The 23675-nt window shown below is 46.2% G+C and overlaps 1 protein-coding gene across 1 annotated transcript; it reads right to left on the bottom strand.

Annotated features, from left to right (window-relative positions):
* Positions 1-11439: 11439 nt before the first annotated feature.
* On the bottom strand, positions 11440-23089 carry si:dkey-273o13.3 (LIM domain-containing protein A). Its single transcript, XM_041894124.2, has 8 exons — positions 22955-23089; positions 22232-22662; positions 19149-21969; positions 18622-18647; positions 18264-18425; positions 17980-18046; positions 17761-17868; positions 11440-14262 (listed from the first exon to the last, which is right to left on the bottom strand). The coding sequence occupies exons 2-8, from the start codon at positions 22468-22470 to the stop codon at positions 13375-13377; spliced, it is 4311 nt and encodes a 1436-aa protein (XP_041750058.1). The 5' UTR covers positions 22471-22662; positions 22955-23089; the 3' UTR covers positions 11440-13374.
* Positions 23090-23675: the final 586 nt, after the last annotated feature.

The following is a 23675-nucleotide window of genomic DNA, read 5'->3' as shown; positions in this document are numbered from 1 at the left end:
AGTGGTTGTAGAGCTTGCAACAGGTCAGTACATCAGGAGTAAATGTCACTTGGCTTTTCATAGCCGGGCATTTAGAGGTTGAAATAGCAGGTGCGGTAGAGAGAGAGAGAGTTGAAAACAGCAGGTCTGGCACAAGGTAGCACGTCCGGTGAACAGGTCAGGGTTCCATAGCCGCAGGCAGAAGAGTGGAAACTGGAGCAGCAGCACGACCAGGTGGACTGGGGACAGCAAGGAGTCATCAGGCCAGGTAGTCCTGAGGCATGGTCCTAGGGCTCAGGTCGTCCGGGATGGGAGAGAAAGGGAGAGAGAGAGAATTAGAGGGAGCATGCTTAAATTCACACAGGACACCGGATAAGACAGGAGAATAACACCAGATATAACAGACTGACCCTAGCCCCCCGGCACATAGACTATTGCAGCATAGTGTAAGGGATCGGGGGTTGGCTGGGTCTACATTGGTCCCTTCAAGGTACAGAGACGTATTAACCCTGTCACCTACCGTCTGTTACTCCCTCGACACTACAGGATAAACCCTACGTTCCACGTCTCCCTGTTGAAACCTGTCCATTATAGCCCGATGTACCCACCAATCGCTCAACAACCTACTACACCACCTTTGGAGGATGAACAGGACACCACCTATACAGTCCACGAGATACTGGAGTCAAGACGGAGACGAGGGGGCATCGAATATCTCGTGGACTGGGAGGGATATGGACCGGAGGAACGGTCCTGGGTCCCTGCTAAGGACATACTAGACCCCGCTCTCAAGGCCACTTTCCACGCTGAACACCCAGATCATCCCGGACCCCGACCCAGAGGAAGACCACCCGGTAGAGGTAGAGGGCCGTCAGGAGCCGGCCCTGGGGAGGGGGATACTGTAAGGGATCGGGGGTTGGCTGGGTCTAGACAGAGTCTGACACTTCCCCGATCTACAGAGAGGGGGAGTCATCAGACTCGATCTGGTTCACCTGAGTTCTGAGCTCACCTGTCCGTAATTAGGGTAGGATATAAGGTGTGCTCAGAAGTTCAGTCGGTGCGAGGTATTGTTCCATTGTGACTTGCTAAGCGTTTTGTTCCGAGAGAGAGAGAGAGAGAGAGAGAGAGAGAGAGAGAGAGAGAGAGAGAGAGAGAGAGAGAGAGAGAGAGAGAGAGAGAGAGAGAGAGAGAGAGAGAGAGAGAGAGAGAGAGAGAGAGAGAGAGAGAGAGAGAGAGAGAGAGAGTTTGTTGTTTTTGATTACCTGTGTATCCGACCAGTGCCTTGTTGTTTGACTCCCCGAATTGCTTAACCCTCTGCTTGTCTATCTCAGTGATTACCGTACTCTGACCCTGTGCCTGTGCCCTCGACTACGACTACGCCCGCTCCCTTGGTACCTCTGCCTGTCTATGCCTGGCCCGGTTTTGACCACAGCCCGCCCGACCACGATTAAGCTATTCCCTTGTCTGTACTCTAATAAAGCATCGCTATTCTGCGATTGGATCTTACCACTCTGTCCGAGTATTCATGACAGAATACCTCGCCTTTACCATGGATCCAGCGGAATTACAGAGGCGATGGGAGATACAGGAGAAACGGAGGGATGAACTCCTACAGCTACTCAACGCTGGTGCAGCTGAAGGCACCACCCCGAGCACGGTCAGTCCTCGTCCTACACCTCCGATTTCTCTACCGAGTAGGTACGACGGGGAACCTGGCAAATGTCAGGGGTTTCTACTTCAGACGTCCCTGTATATGTCGTATAATCGTACTATGTTTCCCGATGACCGTAGCAGGGTGGATTTCATGATTTCTCTACTAACGGGAAGAGCACTGGATTGGGCTACTGCACTTTGGGCAGGTGAGGTTCCCGAGTTGAATGCGGAAGTTCAGTTCAATAGACTGTTCCAGGAGGTGTTCGACCACCCAGTATCTGGGCGTAGTGTGGGAGACCAACTATGCGAACTTCAGCAGGGCCGTCGCACCGTAGCCGACTACGCTTTAGAGTTCCGTACTATAGCAGCCGGTAGCGGATGGAGCGAGACGGCTTTGCTCACCGTTTTCCGAAGAGGGCTGCGCAAAGACGTACAGACTGAGTTGGCTTGTCGAGGAGATATCACTGCGCTACATGAGTTTATCAAAATAGCCATCTCTATTGATAATCTGATAGTGCAACACAAGGTATCCACAGTCCGGGAGCCCTCGACCACTGGTCCTCAGCTTTCGACAGAGCGGAGGAGAGAATCTGAGGAGGAACCTATGCAACTGGGACGGTCACCTCTACAAGGGTCGGTGAGACAACAACGTCGGCAAGACGGACTATGCCTGTATTGTGGTCAGTCGGGTCATTTCGTTCGTCAATGTCCGGTACGACCAAACCGTACCCCAGGATATCGCCTCGGAACTGCCAAACCGGTGAGTGAGACTCCAGTTTTGAACATTACATCCAAACAAATGTATGTCCCAGTCACCTTATCTGTCGGAGAGAAAGTGCGCAGGTTGGAAGGACTTATTGATTCCGGAGCGGCTGCCAGCTTTCTGGATATGGGTCTTGCTGAGGAGTTGGGAGTTCAACTTATCCCAATTCAACCTCCCCTGCGAGTCAACGCGCTAGACGGTGAGCCCATGGGCACTGGGTTCATTACGCACCGTACCGAGGAAATCCAATTACAAGTGGGCTCCCTGCACCATGAGAACATCATTCTGTTCGTCATCTCCGCTCCACGGGAGCCACTAGTCCTCGGCCACCCCTGGCTCGTTACCCATGATCCGATCATCTCCTGGAGATCTGACGATATCACGGCCTGGAGTGAGGTATGTAGGGCAGAGTGCCTCATTTTACCTTGCAAAACGTCTACTGTGGAGGATGCGAAGGGTGCGGTGTCTACTGTTGTTCCTACAGAGTACCAGGATTACGCGCAGGTGTTCTCCAAGGAGAGGGCTACCGTGTTACCACCGCATCGGGCCTGGGATTGTGCAATTGATCTGCTATCCGGGGCTACACCTCCTCGCGGACGAATCTACCCTTTGTCACAGCCGGAACGAGAATCAATGAGCAAGTATATTGATGAGGCACTACAGCAAGGGGCCATTCGCCCATCTACGTCTCCCGCCGCATCCAGTTTTTTCTTTGTTAAGAAAAAGGATGGCGGACTGCGTCCTTGTATAGACTATCGAGGTTTGAACGATATTACCATAAAAAATCGTTACCCCCTTCCTTTGATTCCAGCAGCCCTCGAGCAGGTGGGGCAGGCCTCCATCTACAGTAAACTGGACCTCAGGAGTGCGTACAATCTGGTGCGCATTAGAGAAGGGGACGAATGGAAGACCGCCTTCATCACCCATCGAGGACATTATGAATATTGTGTCATGCCCTATGGACTTACTAACGCGCCCTCTGTGTTCCAGGCGTTCATGAATGACATTTTCAGGGACTTGATTGATCGCTTTGTCATAGTGTACATTGATGACATCCTAATCTACTCTAACTCTCTGAGTGAACATGTGTCCCATGTACGACAGGTTCTGGACCGAATCCGACAACACTCTCTGTTCGTGAAGGCCGAAAAGAGTGAATTCTATGTCACGACGATTTCCTTCCTTGGGGCCATACTCACTCCCGACGGGGTAAAACAGGATGAATCCAAGGTGCAAGCTGTACGAGACTGGCCTCAACCCCAGACGGTGAAAGAGCTCCAGAGATTCTTAGGGTTTGCCAATTACTATAGACGGTTCGTGCGTAATTTCAGCACAACCGCAGCTCCCCTGTCGGCGATGACCAGCTACAAGGGTCGTGGTCTGAAATGGACGGAGGGGGCAGTGCGGGCTTTTGAGACATTGAAACAACGATTTACCACCGCTCCCATTTTATGTCAGCCGGATCCTACCTTGCCGTTCATCGTGGAGGTGGACGCCTCGAAGGTTGGAGTTGGAGCTGTGCTATCCCAGCGCCAAGGTGAGCCGTCCATATCACGACCCTGTGCTTTTTTTTCTAAGAAGCTGAATCCGGTCGAGCAGAACTACGACGTGGGAAATCGTGAATTACTGGCGGTGAAGTTAGCACTGGAGGAGTGGAGACATTGGCTGGAGGGAGCAGCTCATCCGTTCCAAGTGCTCACGGACCACCGCAATCTGGAGTATCTTCACAGTGCTAAGCGACTGAACTCCCGACAGACAAGGTGGTCTTTATTCTTCACCCGTTTCCAATTCACTGTCTCTTATATTCCCGGGTCCAAGAATTGTAAGGCGGACGCGCTTTCCCGACGGTTCGAGCGCGCTGAAAGACCGGTGGAACCAGAACCTATCCTCCCCATGAGTTGCCGTGCTGGTCCTGTGAGGTGGGCTATCGATGACACGATTCAGGAGAGCCTACAAGCGGAACCAGCTCCTCCAGAAACCCCGGTGTCGAAGGTGTTTGTACCAGCTCCGCTTCGACCTCAACTGATGGAATGGTGCCACACGTCGCTGGGATCTGGTCATCCCGGAATCACTCGAACTACACGACTCATCAGCCGAAAATACTGGTGGGATTCCCGCACAGATGATGTCAGAGACTATGTCTTATCCTGTCCAGTATGTGCTCAGTCCAAGGTACCTCGTGCACTACCGGAGGGTAAGCTGATGCCATTGCCAACTCCTCAACGACCCTGGTCGCACATTGCAATGGACTTTGTTACCGACCTACCAGAATCAGAGGGCCATACTGTAATTCTCGTGGTCATCGATCGTTTCTCCAAGATGTGCCGGTTGGTACCCATGACCCGTTTGCCTAACGCCACTCAGATGGCTGAGACTATGTTTACCCAGGTGTTCCGGCAGTTTGTATCCCGGGTATGGAAGGCCTTCTGCGAACGCTTGGGCATCTCGGTTAGCCTAACCTCCGGATATCATCCCCAGGCCAATGGGCAGACAGAACAACTCAACCAGGAAATTGGGAAATATCTACGGCAACAATGTTCGCGGCAGCCGCAAGAGTGGAGCAGATTCCTTCCTTGGGTAGAGTATGCTCAGAACTCCCTCATTCACATCTCCCTACGCCTAACGCCCTTCCAGTGTGTTCTAGGGTATCAACCACCCCTGTTCCCGTGGGATGCCGCATCAGGGATGGTACCGGCGGTGGACGAGTGGTTCCGTCGGAGTGCGCAGGTCTGGGAGACGGCCCATCAACATCTCAGTCAAGCCTCGAAACAGCAAAAGACCTACGCCGACCGACGCCGGAGACCTACTCCCACTTATCAACCCGGGCAGCGAGTGTGGCTGTCTACCCGAGACCTGCGGTTCCGACAGAGCTGCAAGAAGCTCCAACCCAGGTACATTGGTCCCTTCAAGGTACAGAGACGTATTAACCCTGTCACCTACCGTCTGTTACTCCCTCGACACTACAGGATAAACCCTACGTTCCACGTCTCCCTGTTGAAACCTGTCCATTATAGCCCGATGTACCCACCAATCGCTCAACAACCTACTACACCACCTTTGGAGGATGAACAGGACACCACCTATACAGTCCACGAGATACTGGAGTCAAGACGGAGACGAGGGGGCATCGAATATCTCGTGGACTGGGAGGGATATGGACCGGAGGAACGGTCCTGGGTCCCTGCTAAGGACATACTAGACCCCCGCTCTCAAGGCCACTTTCCACGCTGAACACCCAGATCATCCCGGACCCCGACCCAGAGGAAGACCACCCGGTAGAGGTAGAGGGCCGTCAGGAGCCGGCCCTGGGGAGGGGGGATACTGTAAGGGATCGGGGGTTGGCTGGGTCTAGACAGAGTCTGACACTTCCCCGATCTACAGAGAGGGGGAGTCATCAGACTCGATCTGGTTCACCTGAGTTCTGAGCACACCTGTCCGTAATTAGGGTAGGATATAAGGTGTGCTCAGAAGTTCAGTCGGTGCGAGGTATTGTTCCATTGTGACTTGCTAAGCGTTTTGTTCCGAGAGAGAGAGAGAGTTTGTTGTTTTTGATTACCCGTGTATCCGACCAGTGCCTTGTTGTTTGACTCCCCGAATTGCTTAACCCTCTGCTTGTCTATCTCAGTGATTACCGTACTCTGACCCTGTGCCTGTGCCCTCGACTACGACTACGCCCGCTCCCTTGGTACCTCTGCCTGGCCCGGTTTTGACCACAGCCCGCCCGACCACGATTAAGCTATTCCCTTGTCTGTACTCTAATAAAGCATCGCTATTCTGCGATTGGATCTTACCACTCTGTCCGAGTATTCATTACACATAGATACTGTAGGCTGAGACAGGGGGGTTGTTCTTTCATAGTTTTGATGTCTTCACTATTATTCTACAATGTAAAAAATAGTAAAAATAAAGAAAAACCCTTGAATGAGTAGGTGTGGCCAAACTTTTGACTGGTAGTGTATCTCAAGACCCCAAATCCATATCAGACAGATAATGTAAGGCCAGAAAAGGATGACAGTAAGAACTGGAGTGAAAATGATGTACAAGCATACTGGTAATAAACTCACCAAGGATATACTGTAGTAGGCTACTCTTTAATGGAATTGAGAGGGGGAAGGAAGGAGAAAGCAAGAGAGCCAGGGAGAGAGAGGGAAAGTGAGGATAATCCTGTCTGAAGCTCCTGTAACAGGCTCAGCAGGGTGAGTTTAAACTCTAACATGGAAAACCATTTAAAGCCTAAAAACCTAGAGCACATTACTTCTCTGTTAACTGGGTGTTTTCTGTGACAGCAACACCCATGTTAAACTGCTATGATGTGGCTTGCTCTTGACAACTTAGATTGAATCCACCTTGATTCATTAATGTGACACATAAAGGTGGACTGACATGACCTTATGACAGTATGTCAGTGTTAATAAAACCTTAATAACACCATTTGACAAGACAAGCCAACCCCTAAGTTAACAGGCCACTAAAATGGCCTGAGAAATGGGTAAAAATACATATACTCATATACTACACATACAGTGCCTTGCAAAAGTATTCATCCCCCTTGGCGTTTTTCCTATTTTGTTGCATTACAACCTGTAATTTAAATTGATTTTTATTTGGATTTCATGTAATGGACATACACAAAATAGTCCAAATTGGTGAAGTGAAATGAAAAAAATAACTTGTTTCAAAAAATTCTAAAAAATAAATAACGGAAAATGTGGTGCGTGCATATACAGTGGGGAGAACAAGTATTTGATACACTGCCGATTTTGCAGGTTTTCCTACTTACAAAGCATGTAGAGGTCTGTAATTTTTATCATAGGTACACTTCAAATGTGAGAGATGGAATCTAAAACAAACATCCAGAAAATCACATTGTATGATTTTTAAGTAATTAATTTGCATTTTATTGCATGACATAAGTATTTGATACATCAGAAAAGCAGAACTTAATATTTGGTACAGAAACCTTTGTTTGCAATTACAGAGATCATACGTTTCCTGTAGGTCTTGACCAGGTTTGCACACACTGTAGCAGGGATTTTGGCCCACTCCTCCATACAGACCTTCTCCAGATCCTTCAGGTTTCGGGGCTGTCGCTGGGCAATACGAACTTTCAGCTCCCTCCAAAGATTTTCTATTGGGTTCAGGTCTGGAGACTGGCTAGGCCACACCAGGACCTTGAGATGCTTCTTACGGAGCCACTCCTTAGTTGCCCTGGCTGTGTGTTTCGGTCATTGTCATGCTGGAAGACCCAGCCACGACCCATCTTCAATGCTCTTACTGAGGGAAGGAGGTTGTTGGCCAAGATCTCGCGATACATGGCCCCATCCATCCTCCCCTCAATACGGTGCAGTTGTCCTGTCCCCTTTGCAGAAAAGCATCCCCAAAGAATGATGTTTACACCTCCATGCTTCACAGTTGGGATGGTGTTCTTGGGGTTGTACTCATCCTTCTTCTTCCTCCAAACACGGCAAGTGGAGTTTAGACCAAAAAGCTATATTTTTGTCTCATCAGACCACATTACCTTCTCCCATTCCTCCTCTGGATCATCCAGATGATCATTGGCAAACTTCAGACGAGCCTGGACATGCGCTGGCTTGAGCAGGGGAACCTTGCGTGCGCTGCAGGATTTTAATCCATGACGGCATAGTGTGTTACTAATGGTTTTCTTTGAGACTGTGGTCCCAGCTCTTTTCAGGTGATTGACCAGGTCCTGCCATGTAGTTCTGGGCTGATCCCTCACCTTCCTCATGATCATTGATGCCCCACCAGGTGAGATCTTGCATGGAGCCCCAGACCGAGGGTGATTGACCGTCATCTTGAACTTCTTCCATTTTCTAATAATTGCGCCAACAGTTGTTGCCTTCTCACCAAGCTGCTTGCCTATTGTCCTGTAGCCCATCCCAGCCTTGTGCAGGTCTACAATTGTATCCCTGATGTCCTTACACAGCTCTCTGGTCTTGGTCATTGTGGAGAGATTGGAGTCTGTTTGATTGAGTGTGTGGACAGGTGTCTTTTATACAGGTAACGAGTTCAAACAGGTGCAGTTAATACAGGTAATGAGTGGAGAACAGGAGGGCTTCTTAAAGAAAAACGAACAGGTCTGTGAGAGCCGGAATTCTTACTGGTTGGTAGGTGATCAAATATTTATGTCATGCAATAAAATGCAAATTAATTACTTAAAAATCATACAATGTGATTTTCTGGATTTTTATTTTAGATTCCGTCTCTCACAGTTGAAGTGTACCTATGATACAAATTACAGACCTCTACATGCTTTGTAAGTAGGAAAACCTGCAAAATCGGCAGTGTATCAAATACTTGTTCTCCCCACTGTATATTCACCCCCTTTGCTATGAAGCCCCTAAATAAGATCTGGTGCAACCAATTACCTTCAGAAGTCACATAATTAGTTAAATAAAGTCCACCTGTGTACAATCTAAGTGTCACATGATCTGTCACATGATCTCAGTATATATACACCTGTTCTGAAAGGCCCCAGAGTCTGCAACACCACTAAGCAAGGGGCACCACCAAGCAAGCGGCACCATGAAGACCAAGGAGCTCTCCAAACAGGTCAGGGACAAAGTTGTGGAGAAGTACAGATCAGGGTTGGGTTATAAAAAAATATCTGAAACTTTGAACATCCCACGGAGCACCATTAAATCTATTATTAAAAAATTGAAAGAATATGGCACCACAACAAACCTGCCAAGAGAGGGCCGCCCACCAAAACTCACGGACCAGGCAAGGAGGGCATTCATCAGAGAGGCAACAAAGAGACCAAAGATAACCCTGAAGGAGTTGCAAAGCTCCACAGCAGAGATTGGAGTATCTGTCCATAGGACCACTTTAATCCGTACACTCCACAGAGCTGGCCTTTATGGAAGAGTGGCCAGAAAAAAGCCATTGCTTAAAGAAAAAAATAAGCAAACACGTTTGGTGTTCGCCAAAAGGCATGTGGGAGACTCCCCAAACGTATGGAAGAAGGTACTCTGGTCAGATGAGACTAAAATTGAGCATTTTGGCCATCAAGGAAAATGCTATGTTTGTGGCAAACCCAACACCTCTCATCACTCCGAGAACACCATCCCCACAGTGAAGCATGGTGGTGGCAGCATCATGCTGCGGGGATGTTTTCATCGGCAGGGACTGGGAAACTGGTCAGAATTGAAGGAATGATGAATGGCGCTAAATACAGGGAAATTCTTGAGGGAAACCTGTTTCAGTCTTCCAGAGATTTGAGACTGGGACGGAGGTTCACCTTCCAGCAGGACAATGACCCTAAGCATACTGCTAAAGCAACGCTCGAGTGGTTTAAGGGGAAACGTTTAAATGTCTTGGAATGGCCAAGTCAAAGCCCAGATCTCAATCCAGTTGAGAATCTGTGGTATGACTTAAAGATTGCTGTACACCAGCGGAACCCATCCAACTTGAAGGAGCTGGAGCAGTTTTGCCTTGAAGAATGGGCTAAAATCCCAGTGGCTAGATGTGCCAAGCTTATAGAGACATACCCCAAGAGACTTGAATCTGTAAGTGCTGCAAAAGGTGGCTCTACAAAGTATTGACTTGGGGGGGTGAATAGTTATGCACGCTCAAGTTTTCTGTTTTTCTGTCTTATTTCTTGTTTGTTTCACCCAAAATATATTTTGCATCTTCAAAGTGGTAGGCATGTTGTGTAACTCAAATTATACAAACCCCCCAAAAATCCATTTTAATTCCAGGTTGCAAGGCAACAAAATAGGAAAAATGCCAAGGGGGGTGAATACTTTCGCAAGCCACTGTATCTCAGTAAAACTGCTGCATGCCGAGGAGAACCCATAAATCAAAGAGTGGCTCCCCTTTGTGATAACTGACTGACTCTCCTCCCCCTCAATCTAACACTGTCAGCTACGATCAAACACAACTGTGTAACGTATTCAAAGGAATCAATTATACTAGACATTTTATGTAATTATTTGTTTTATTTGATGTTAAATTAGTACATTATAGATTACTATATTTGTTGAGAACATTCAGACACATTTATAGTACACAACATGAGGATTAAAATACAGACAGTAGTAGTTCTACATTGCTTTGCCATATCATACATGGTTAATTAAGTTCAACCTAGGGATTCAGAACAAGCTGAAATATGGTGATAGCAACAGCCATTTCTAAAGAATAAATATGTAATATATACAAACATTATCATACATACTCTATATAGTGGAACTCTATCATAAACTACTGTCCTGTAATACACCATGGAGGATATAGGTATTAATTGGAGGGGGAGGCAGAAAGGGGCATGGCAGTATAGTCATCATAACACACTGTGCTTTCATTACATTTTGACATGTGACACAGTGACTATGATTTTGGTTGAAAATATCAATATATATTCCCAACACTCCCTCTCTCTATATGCCCCTTCCAATCCATCTAAATACACTGAGTGTACAAAACATTATAACACCTTCTCTTTCCTTGACTGACCAGGTGAATCCAGGTGAAAGCTATAATCCCTTATTGATGTCACTTGTTAAATCCACTTCAATCAGTGTAGATGAAGGGGAGGAGACAGGTAACAAAATTATTTTAAGCCTTGAGACAATTGAGACACGGATTGTGTATGTGTGCCATTCAGAAGGTGAACGGGCAAGACAAAAGATGTGCCTTTGAATGGGGTATGGTAGTAGGTGCCAGGCGCACCAGTTTGAGTGTGTCAAGAACTGCAACATTGCTGGGTTTTTCACACTCAACAGTTTCATTTTACATTTACGTCATTTAGCAGACGCTCTTATCCAGAGCGACTTACAGTTAGTGAGGGCATACATTTTCATACTGGTCCCCCGTGGGAATCGAACCCACAACCCTGGCGTTGCAAGCGCCATGCTCTACCAACTGAGCTACACGGGACTACGTGTCCTGTGTGTATCAAGAATGGTCCACCACCCAAAGGACATCTAGCCAACTTGACACAACTATGAGAAGCATTGGAGTCAACATGGGCCAGCATCCCTGTGGAATGCTTTCGACACCTTGTAGAGTCCATGGCCTGACAAACTGAGGCTGTTCTGAGGGCCAAAGGAGGTGCAACTCAATATTAGTAAGGCGTTCCTAATGTTTTGTACACTGTGTTTTTACTATGGTTACCAGAGGAACATCCCCTACAGGACAAAACAGAAATGTATTGTGGCATAACATTCCTTATATCATACATCTCTCAACTGACTGTTGCATGCCTCTGGTGACCACAATAAGAAATGGTGATTCAGATTGACATTATGTCATGGTTTTTGCTAAATTATCAACATGGAGACTACAGCATGTACACAAACATCAATATTAAAATATAAAACATACTGTAGTTTGCATGTACATAAACATCAATATTTTCAAGATAAAACATAGTTTGCATGCAAGAAGAATAAATGTTTTTTTTGTTTTCCCCATGGATGGAGGAAACCATCTAGCAGTTGGAACCATACACACCAGACCACACAGATCCATCTGCAAAATTCATAAACATGTATCCAATGTTTCTGTTTTAATTGTATCTCCATAAATTAAAACCTGACTTAAAATAACTTGTTTCCCATCCACAGTGAAGGTCCAACGGATACTATTTATACTGTATGTTAGTACATATTTGACTATAAACTGTACAGATTAGACCTTGTATTATGTCTATGTCTGCAGGTGAATTAACTTATGAGGATACACAAAGTCTATCAACATGTCTTACATCTTACCTAAGGACCTAAATTCTATGAAACTCTCCTCTTCTTATCTAACATGCACTGAGGGAAAAATACAAACCATTATACTGAATTATGCACAAGAGGTTCTGAAATGATTTTCTTTCTATAAGCCAGAGACAAGGGTGAGATTTGGCTGTGCTCTGCTATGATGAGACAGGAGTGAAGCCTAGGACAGGGTTTCCGAGAGTGAGGGAACAGTAAAAATCAAAGCGACATGCCTTTTGTTTGATGTTACCTCTGGAGGACATCAAAGCCAAATCCCTGCATACTGCAAAAAAAGACCTCAGGACATGTCTTTGATTATGAATCGAGAAAAATATCACAAATATCCAAATGTGGAGCTGAGGATCTCCAACTTGGACCGCTTGCCTTTACAGCTCTTTGCAGGCATTAATTACTTAATAGCTTCAAAAGGAGGAAAAAACTATGTTTGAAACAGTTTCTTTATCTTACTTGTTTTTGATGATGAATACTATTTGGGCCCCTGTTATTTTGGCCTGAAAACTTTCAAATCAGATAAGAATAAAAAATAATTATAATTAAAAGTATTATTATTCAAGTGGTCAATTCTGTTGCTTTATGTTCAAAATACAACATACTCATAGGTGAATTATGAATATCAAATGTTATCAAAATCACGCTTACTTCCGTAACCACCAACCCAGTCAACACCTGTCCACGTCTGTCTCTCTGTGAAGAGATCAGGTGTCACAGCTGTGTTCTCTGTGAAGAGATCAGGTGTCACAGCTGTGTTCTCTGTGAAGAGATCCGGTGTCACAGCTGTGTTCTCTGTGAAGAGATTCGGTGTCACAGCTGTGTTCTCTGTGAAGAGATCAGGTGTCACAGCTGTGTTCTCTGTGAAGAGATCAGGTGTCACAGCTGTGTTCTCTGTGAAGAGATCAGGTGTCACAGCTGTGTTCTCTGTGAAGAGATCAGGTGCCACAGCTGTGTTCTCTGTGAAGAGATCAGGTGTCACAGCTGTGTTCTCTGTGAAGAGATCATGTGTCACAGCTGTGTTCTCTGTGAAGAGATCATGTGTCACAGCTGTGTTCTCTGTGAAGAGATCAGGTGTCACAGCTGTGTTCTCTGTGAAGAGATCAGGTGCCACAGCTGTGTTCTCTGTGAAGAGATCAGGTGTCACAGCTGTGTTCTCTGTGAAGAGATCAGGTGTCACAGCTGTGTTCTCTGTGAAGAGATCATGTGTCACAGCTGTGTTCTCTGTGAAGAGATCAGGTGTCACAGCTGTGTTCTCTCCCCATTCAGCACTTCGTCCGGCACCCCTCCGGTCCAGCCCCGCCCCTCCTCCACACTAGGCTGCAGCTGGCAAATGAAGTGATTGAGCATATTTTGGGCCGACTGCAGATTGTCCAAGCTGCTGCCAAGATCTACCTCTCTGACATCCACACCTCCATCATCACCCATGTCCTCGCTCCTTGTCCTCCAGTTACGGATGATCTCATCTTCTGAGTCGTCCATGGTACCGTCCTCTGGTTGGTGGAGGTCCATCATGGCCTCTGTGCCCTTCAGCTGGCCATGCTGCTCCTCCTGTCTGTGCTTCTGCCCCCTGGAGGAGGGGATCTCATCCAGACTGGCTGACAGAATGCGGATGGGAGAGCCCAGTTTGCGGCTCGCAGTGACCCTGTACCCGTCCTCCTCTGGGCCATCAGCTGAGTTCTTGAAGCTGGTGGTGAGGGTGACATCATCCATGGGGGCTGGTAAGGTCTCAGAGTGAATGGTGACATGGAGATTGGGGATTTGCAGGGAGCGGGGAGGGTGTCGTCTGACAATCTCCTCACCCCCTGACTCACTCTCTGTGTCTCCCTCTCCCTGTCCTTCCCAGCAAATACGCTCCTGTCTCCACGGTTGAAACGCTGTGCCACCATGATGACCTCCCACTGACCTCAGAATGCATTTTGGTGCCTCATCCCCCATTTCCGACCAATCAGATTCCTCCTCTTCTGGCAATGTTCCCAGTGATAGGTCCTCCCCTTTGGTGGTGACCTTTCCATAATGATGACTATCCATGAATTGGACTGGAGGGGGGGCAACAGGGAGAAGGAATTGATTGACAGAATCATCTGGGTGGAAATGTTTGTCGAGGGCTTCCTGCAGCAAGGATGTTACCTAAGGGATGAAAATGGATAACACAGAACAGAATACAGTTATGTTGTTATGACAATGAATAATGAACAATTGTACATCAAGAAAAAATACATAAAGAAAAAAGCTGAGTCAAGACTAAAGGACAACTCATAGCTCTATAACAATGGGCTTTAGAAACAACGGGCTATGTAAAACAGCATTTACTAACTACATGCAGCTCAAAGCAAAAACAATGATTTCTATTGGTGGTTTCACTCTGAACTAAAATGGGCTTGAGGAATAAACAAAAGGTAAAACTAATGGGGGATGTGGGTGGTGAAAGGAAGGAGACATTTTATACTATACAAAGAGGAACATACACTACATTACCAAAAGTATGTGGACACCTGCTCGTCAACGATCTCATTCCAAAATCATGGGCATTAATATGGAATTGGTCTCCCCTTTGCTGCTATAACAGCCTCCACTCTTCTGGGAAGGCTTTCCACTAGATGCTGGAATGTTGCTGCGGGGACTTGCTTCCATTCAGCCACAAGAGTATTAGTGAGGTCGGGCACTGATGTTGGGCAATTAGGCCTGGCTCACAGTCGGCGTTCCAATTCATCCCAAAGGTGTTCGATGGGGTTGAGGTCAGGGCTCTGTGCAAGCCAGTCAAGTTCTTCCACACCGATCTCGACAAACCATTTCTGTATGGACCTCGCTTTGTGCACGGGGGCATTGTCATGCTAAAACAGGAAAGGGCCTTCCCCAAACTGTTGCCATAAAGTTGGAAGCACAAGAATGTCATTGTATGCCGTAACATTAAGATTTCCCTTCACTGGAACTAAGGGGCCTAGCCCGAACCATGAAAAACAGCCCCAGACCATTATTCCTCTTCCACCAAACTTTACAGTTGGCACTATGCATCCGGGCAGGTAGCGTTCTCCTGGCATCCGCCAAACCCAGATTTTTCCGTCGGACTGCTAGATGGTGAACCGTGATTCATCACTCCAGAGAACGTGTTTCCACTGCTCCAGAGTCCAATGGCGGCGAGCTTTACACCACTCCGGCCGACGCTTGGCATTGCACATCTTAAGCTTGTGTGCGGCTGCTCAGTCATAGAAACCCATTTTATGAAGCTCCCGACGAACAGTTATTTTTTTTTTAATTTACATTTTTAGTCATTTAGCAGATGCTCTTATCCAGAGCGACTTACAGGAGCAATTAGGGTTAAGTGCCTTGCTCAAGGGCACAGACAGATTTTTCACCTAGTCGGCTCGGGGATTAGAACCAGCGACCTTTCGGTTACTGGCACAACGCTCTTAACCACTAAGCTACCTGCCGCCCCATTATTGTGCTGACGTTGCTTACAGAGGCAGTTTGGAACTCGGTAGTTAGTGTTGCAACCGAGGACAGAGGATTTTTATGCACTTCAGCACTCGGCGGTCCCATTCTGTGAGTTTGTGTGACCTACCACTTCGCGGCTGAGCCGTTGTTGCTCCTAGACGTTTCCACTTCACAATAACAGCACTTACAGTTGACCTGGACAGCTCTAGCAGGGCAGAATTTTTACAAACTGACTTATTGGAAAGGTGGCATCCTATGACGGTGCCACGTTGAAAGTCACTGAGCTCTTCAGTAAGGCCATTATGATGTTTGTCTATGGAGATCGCATGGCTGTGTGCTCGATTTTATACACCTTTCAGCAACGGGTGTGGCTGAAATAGCCAAATCCACTCATTTGAAGGGGTGTCCACATACTTTTGTATATATAGTGTAGTTACAATTCGTTAACCCATTACACTCGTGGGAATTGACCTATACGGTTAGGGCTAAATTGAAATGTTTCTTACACAATAAATATAAAAAGCATATACATAACCATGGTAGCAATAGAATGGGAACAGTTTGGAGATAATGGTAAAAAGATTAGACCAAAGGTGCGTGCACAACAGTTCACCTGACACAAGACTGAATCCAAACATTACACTTTTGATTTAAGTGCATTTTACATTTACTGTGCTTTTCGCCGCATTTGTTCATAACGAAATCAGAAAATCATTCATCAACATGATAAGACTATTCCTGGAAAATGTGGAGTAGGTGCAACATAAGACAAAGAAATGACAAGGGTTTGAGTGAGAGGACTAACTGGTGTCGCCAAGTGGCTACACACCTCTCCAATGTGTGCACAGTTCCAAAGCAATTTCAATGTACTTCTATGACTCATAGAAGAGTCTGCAACTATACGCTACTTTTATTTAGCTCTCCTAGCTGTGCCGTCGAGGAACTAGAGCAAGCACACTTGTAGTTGTTTCGTTTGGAACACAACTCTGCATCTCCAGCCATCACAAAATTACTGTTGTTGTTTTCGCGATCCAAAATCGGACCATTATAAATCGCAATCTGCGTCAGGTGGGCATGATTTGAAAGCTTGTTCTATTGCCAACATGACTAGCTAAGTTATAAAATACGATCTTACAGTGTTAGGCTTCCAAAAGTCAATTCAGAGAAACAGATAATAATTTTGGTGAGGATAGAAAGGAGTCATGAGTGCAGTCAGTTGCGCGGTGGCAAATGTTCTTCACAATAAACAAACATAGGCTCATTCCGTTCAGAACAACTCAGGGTATGACGCCATGTCATCTTGTAACTGTACATCAAACATAGTGATCATAAATGTTGACACTGTACAGATAGATGTAGGATCTTAATTTGAGCCAGTTTGCTACAGCAGGAAAATAATCCTGCAGCAACAGGAAATGTGAATTATTATGTGGATTATAATTCATATTTTAAGAAATTAGGGGTTGATACATTTTTCATTAGGGCAAATCAAGTCTGACATTTTAAAGTGGAAATTACAAACTTTAGAAGCCTTTTTAATAAACTTTGAATGCACTACAAGTTTGCATTTCCTGCTGTGCATGAAAATGATCAGCAACAAAAGAGTGATCAAATTAAGATCCTATATCTGTATATGACATGAGTTTTATGATTTGGAGATGTGAAGTGCACATTTGGACTCACAGGTTTTTGGCTTGCTTGTATGACATCAAAGCGGTATTTATTATAATCCTCAACGTCTCATCTTTCAAAATGCATCTAGTCATCTTAATTTACAGCATTTCCCTCGCTCAGACCAAAAAAATGGTGCAAAAGTTGGCCAATTACCGGGAGAGATGGGGAAACTTCTTGTCGCACTGTGCTCAAGTTCAGATCGGCTGTCAGTCAAAACCCATGCAGAGCTGTGACGTCATGTATAGCATGTTACTGTACAGCCACTATGTTCCAATTTAGGGTACGAGTGTAAAGGGCTAACATTGTGTAAGTGCATGCCATACACTACAGCTAATTCTTACTGCAATGTATTCCAAGGTTGGGGCTGGAGGGTCAGGGGATCATAAAGGTCAGGCGAATTTGATTCAGGGCCTGTACTAACAGTATTTCGCTGTACTTGGCCACTCTGATCTGGTTTTGCGCACATTTTAGGTTGTCTTTTTGTCTCAGCTAGATCTGTTCATCAGGAGGAGTTCTCACATTAATAGTCTCCATGCTGTGGATGGTGGACTTGGCTGAGGACAGCTGATCTGTCAGGGCTGTGATGCGCTGGTTCAGATGCTCACGCTCCCCGTCCATACTCTGAGCCTGACAAATCACACACATAAGACAACAATTGTAATATAATTTTCCAGATACTTAAAAAATGTACTTCTATTGACTTAAAAAAGTCAAATGAGCCATCTGCTGGTGCCTCACCACTGAATGAAGCTTCCGCTCCAAGAGATTATTGGTCTGTTGAGTGTAGGAGTAGTTATCCCTAAGTCTGAAATGCAAGAGAGAGAGAGAGAGAGAGAGAGAGAAAGCGAAAGAGAGAGAGAAGGATTGTCAGAGTTACAGCTAAGCTTGTCAATGTCATGCATATCAACTCAAAATGAATGGCAAATAAAATAACATTGGAACTGCCACACTGATTTTCCTCCCTGAACCCCCTTTTAATTCTGAGGTACCCATCCCAATTACTTACAACCCCCCCCCCTGACCTTTTGAATTTGTCCAGGAGGCTGCTCAGCTCCACACGTGTGTTCTGTAGTTCTGACTCAAGGAGCTGGTGACTGCTCTTAAACTCCGTCCCCATGCACTCCATTCGCACGGCAGTCTGGAGCAAACTGTGGTGCAGATCCTTATTTTGCCCCTGAAGCATCCTGAAGGGAGTAGGAGAGAGGAGGGGGGAGAGGGGTTAGTGCTCAGTTAGATAATAATTAGTATCTTAATGAAACATTTATTCATTTGTTAAACAACAATAACATGGAACAGATTTGTATTTTACATTGTCTATTAAAATTATTCCACCAATAAGCAACAAGACAGAGATAAAATTTAACATAAAATCAAACTCACATTATTCGATCAACCTCAGATCCTTCCTGTATGGGAAGGACAAAACAGAAATTGATTTTTACAGTCGTCAACAACGTGCATTTCATAAATAGAAATGGATTCTGCAGCTTCCAGTTATTAGACATTGATAACCAATAGTGACACAAAGTGTGATAATTTAACACACGTGAGTTTGCATGTGATCACTTTTTGATGTGTCATTTATGATTATTTACATTTACATTTTAGTCATTTAGCAGACGCTCTTATCCAGAGCGATTTACAGGAGCAATTAGGGTTAAGTGCCTTGCTCAAGGGCACCGACAGATTTTTTACCTAGTCGGCTCGGGGATTGTAGGTAGGTGCCTGCATGTTTAATGCCACAATCAATGGAAAGCAAATGAATGGAATATTCTTACATGATTGCTTAATTAAGAATGTAAAACACGTGCAACGGTACAAACTGGTCAATAAATATACAGTGTACAGTAGATAATGCATGACATAACTAACAATAGTGATAAACCCAACTCCCGGTGCAGTCATACTTTATGTAGAGAGGCAGCTGAGCCGCTGTAGCCTGTCTGCTGCTCGTCCTGATTCGTGGGGCTGGTGGTATTCCTGGAAGACTTGCTGGAATGGAACAATGACTCCGGCTCTGCAGTTGATACACTGACAGGAGAGTTCTCCTTAGAATGGCTTGATGGGCTGTGGTGATCGTCATGATGATGATGGTGGTGTGTGTCTGCACGTGAGGGATGGTGGTGAGATTCAGAATGGGAAGGTTGGTGGTGATGGGCTTCATGGTGGGAAGGATGGTGGTGATGATGAGATTCTAGGTTGCTAGGGCTGGGATGGGGTTCAGAATGAGATTCTGAATGAGAGGGGTGGTGGTGATGGTGAGAATCTTGGTGGGAACTATGGTGGTGATGGAGAGATTCTGGATGGGAGCCATGGTGATGGAGAGATTCTGGATGGGAGCTGTGGAGATGGAGAGAATCTGGATGGGAGCCATGGTGATGGAGAGATTCTGGATAGGAACTATGGTGATGGAGAGATTGTGAATGAGAGCCATGGTGATCGTGAGATTCTGGATGGGAGCTGTGGTCATGGAGAGATTCTGGATGGGAGCCATGGTGATCGTGAGATTCTGGATGGGAGCTGTGGTCATGGAGAGATTCTGGATGGGAGCCATGGTGATCGTGAGATTCTGGATGGGAGCTGTGGTGATGGAGAGATTCTGGATGGGAGCCATGGTGGTTACAAGATTCTGGATGGGAGCCATGGTGATGGAGAGATTCTGGATGGGAGCCGTGGTGATCGTGGGATTCAGGGTGAGACGGATGATGGTGGTGGTGCAATTCTGGATGGGAGCCATGGCGATGGTGAGAATCTGGGTAGAGAGGATGGTGGTGGTGTCCATGGTGATGGGGATGAGTTGGGCTGTGGTGGTCTCCATGGTGATGGGTTGGGCTGTGGTGGTCTCCATGGTGATGAGGATGAGTTGGGCTGTGGTGATCTCCATGGTGATCGGAATGACTCAGGCTGAGGTGACCTCCCTGTTGATGGGGATGTGTTGGGCTGTGATGGTCTCCATGGTGATGGGGGTAGCTTGGGTTGTTGTGGTCTCCATGGTGATGGGAATGGGTTGGGCTGTGGTGGTCTCCATGGTGATGGGGATGAGTTGGGCTGTGGAGGTCTCCATGGTGATGGAGGTGGCTTGGGCTGTGGTTGTCTCCATGGGGATGAATTTGGCTGTGGTGGTCTCTATGGGGATGAGTTTGACTTTGGTGGTTTCCATGGTGATGGGTTGGACTGTGGTGGTCTCCATGGGGATGGGGATGAGTTGGGCTGTGGTGGTCTCCATGGCGATGGGGATGGCTTGGGCTGTGGAGGTCTCCATGGCGATGGGGGTTTCTTGGGCTGTGGTGGTCTCCATGGGGATGAGTTGGGATGTGGTGGTCTCCATGGGGATGGGGATGAGTTGGGCTGTGGTGGTCTCCATGGTGATGGGGATGGCTTGGGCTGTGATGGTCTCCATGGTGATGGTGATTAGTTGGGTCATGTTGAGCTCCATGCTGATGAGGTGGGCTGTGGTGGTCTCCATGGTGATGGGGGTGAGTTGGGCTGTGATGGTCTACATGGTGATGCTTTGGGCTGTGGTGGTCTCCATGGGGATGAGATGGACTGTGAAGACCTCCGTGATGGTGATGGTGGTGAAATGGAGAATGGGAGCGATGCTGGTGATGATGGTGCTGTGGTGTTGAATAACGGGAGTGATGTCTTGATGAGGAGGGGCTATTATCTGGGCTAGTGCTGTCATCCGTGTGGCTGCTGGGACTGTGGTGCATGTCTCTTGCAGGCTGATGGTGGCGATGGTGTTGGTGGTCCTGGTGTTTGCCGAGATGGGAGCGAGAGTGCTTGCTGGAATGAGAGTGCTTGCTGGAGCGGGACTGCCTGCTGATATTGGAACGGACACTGAAGGTCATAGAGCTTGCACTGCCAGGCTGACTACTATTTTGTCTTTGCATCTCCTCCCCTCTGTGCTCCACCTTGGGGGACCTCAGGGAGGCTTGTCCAGGGCTGCTGGGCCTGTTAGCAGCTGTGACTCCAAGAGAGGTGAGTCTGTACGGACTAAACACCTGCCTAGTGATCTCGTTCAAAAAGGCAGAGAACTTCAATTTTTCCTTCACTAAGTTCTTCTTGGCTATCTGCTTCCTTTTCTCCAACTCCTTGTCTACAATGTTATCTGTATCTCCATCCCTGTCCTTACAATGGGACAGTGCCTCCATTGACTTTGCCTTGCGGAATTTTCCAGCCATTCCTGCCCCTTCAGCACTCTCCTGCTTCTTCCGGATGACATTGGCAGGGGTCTGATGAGAGGACACTGCTTTCTTTTTCTTTTTTTCCTGGTTTGGGAGATGGCCTTCATCATCTATCAAAGGAGAGGTGTCATCTTCCTCATCTTCTTCCTCGTCATTGGCCTTCTTCCCCCTGTAGATGTCGGTGCAGGACTGTGAGTACTTGGGCTTCTGCAGTGGATGTTTGTTATCCTTCACGGACTCATTAATACTGGTCTGAGAGGACCAGGTGGAGGAAGAGCCAGAGGATGATGAGGAGGAAGAGGATGATGATGAGGAAGAGGAGGAAGAGGAGGAAGATGATGATGAGGAACTAGAGGAGGAGCAGGATGAGGTTGCTGCAACCTGAGGGTGGGAGGTCACATCTGTAGCATGGTGATGCGGATGGTGATGATGAGGATGGTCAGGGGAAGAGGGATGAGATTTCTCATTTTGGTGGTGAGGGTGATTGTTGTGGCCATGGTGATGGTGGTGGACAATGCTGCCCTCTGATGTTGAATGGTTGCTACTGCAAGAGGAGAACGCAATGACAGCAGTGTTCAGTATTTCACTGAGGCAGAGACCATACTCTTAGGGCTGAGTTACACGCTTTACTATAATGCAGCATTGGTTAAATTAACTAGCACAAGATCATTTTGTCACATCTGCATAATATTCATCAAAATATGTACAATTTCCAAAATGTTGAATACCAAAACAAGAAATTACAGTTCCATCCAGACAAGATTTCAGAACTTAGTTAACTAATAAACTAATGTAATCAAACATACCCATGATCATTCTGATCCTCTGACCAATCTGGCTTTTTCTGGTGGTGGTGGGGATGAGGATGGTGATGATGATCATGGTTGTGGTGGTGGCGGGGATGGTGTTTGTGTTGATACGTTTTTTGGTCAGCCATCTTGCCATGCTCGGGGCCCCTCTCTTGATGGTCATGGAGGTGGGGCTTGCTGTGCCTGTGGCCCCTGGTCCCCTGCTTAAGCTGCACGGGAGTGAAGTACTTCTCCATCACCTGCTGCTTCCCCAGACCTAAGTCCTCCACTGCTTCTGTGTGGTAGTCCAGGGTGCAGTAACGATCTTTTCCTTTGCTTGCCGTGCAGTCTGCAACTAATGTCTTCAAACTATTCCTCTCCCTGTGTTGTGGGTGTATTTCCTTGATTTTTTCTGATGATTCAAAAATAGTTTCTGGACCAGAGCTCAACTGTTTGGAAAAATGCCATATAATTATAGCAAAGTTAGGACATTACATGTTGAATCATTTATTGTGAGCTAATTCAAACTGAACACATTCATAAGTGCGCAATAGTTATACTGACTTAAAAAAGGCCATTTACCACATTATCTTGCATCAAGTACAACAATTTTTGTTCCTAAATTCAGCTGTTACAAAACATATAACATGTTGCGTTATTATTGAAATATTTAAAGAGGAAATTCAAAAACATATCAGCAAATACCATCAATCTCAAATCCGTAAAATCAGTCAGACTTACCTAAAAAATTGTTTGAAAATATTTAGATGTGCCAGTAATTCAAGAATCTTTATCAGGAATAATTAACTTGATCTTAATAATGAATTCAGTTATTATCCTAAACCACATAAGCAGTGAGTGCCAGCACATACTCTATCAGAGAACCCACAAGAATGACACAAGCTGAGATGCTCATTGATGTTTTGTACTAGCTTTCTGCTGGCACTCTAAATCTGATGAAACCATTTTCCAATTGCGCTGGAGCGTGCATGAAACACACCACAGACACATCAATAAATCCTTTGCACCCACCCATTAGCCCCAAGCTATTTCAAAACACAAGCTACTTAATAGACAAAACAGTCTAGCTTTTTCTATTTTTGTGATGCATAATAAAGTAAAGCATTGGTCAGCTAGTCTATTCAAGTGACATGGTATGGGCAATGTTACATTTTAAAAGACTTGAGTCATTTGTGCAACATGCTTGGGGGACGGAGTTTATTCACAAACTCAATTATAATATTCAAGAACTCATTGTTTATGTTAAGTTTAAACTGAAACAAAAATGTCTCTGAACTTGATCAAATATGTTGCCCTTTAAGTTTTTATCTATGAATACAATTAAACTGTGTGGGTTTCAGTGTTTAGGAGATTGACTGGTTATTACTGCCCAGCTTGCTATTGACGTGCCTGCCCCTATTGTGTCACTGCAATAGTCACCATGACAACTAAAAAGCAAGGC

The sequence above is a fragment of the Coregonus clupeaformis genome, chromosome 13, assembly GCF_020615455.1.
Source record: "Coregonus clupeaformis isolate EN_2021a chromosome 13, ASM2061545v1, whole genome shotgun sequence".
In the NCBI taxonomy this organism is placed as follows: Eukaryota; Metazoa; Chordata; class Actinopteri; order Salmoniformes; family Salmonidae; genus Coregonus; species Coregonus clupeaformis.
Note: the sequence above shows the minus strand (reverse complement) of the source record. Positions and strands in the feature narration are given on the sequence as shown.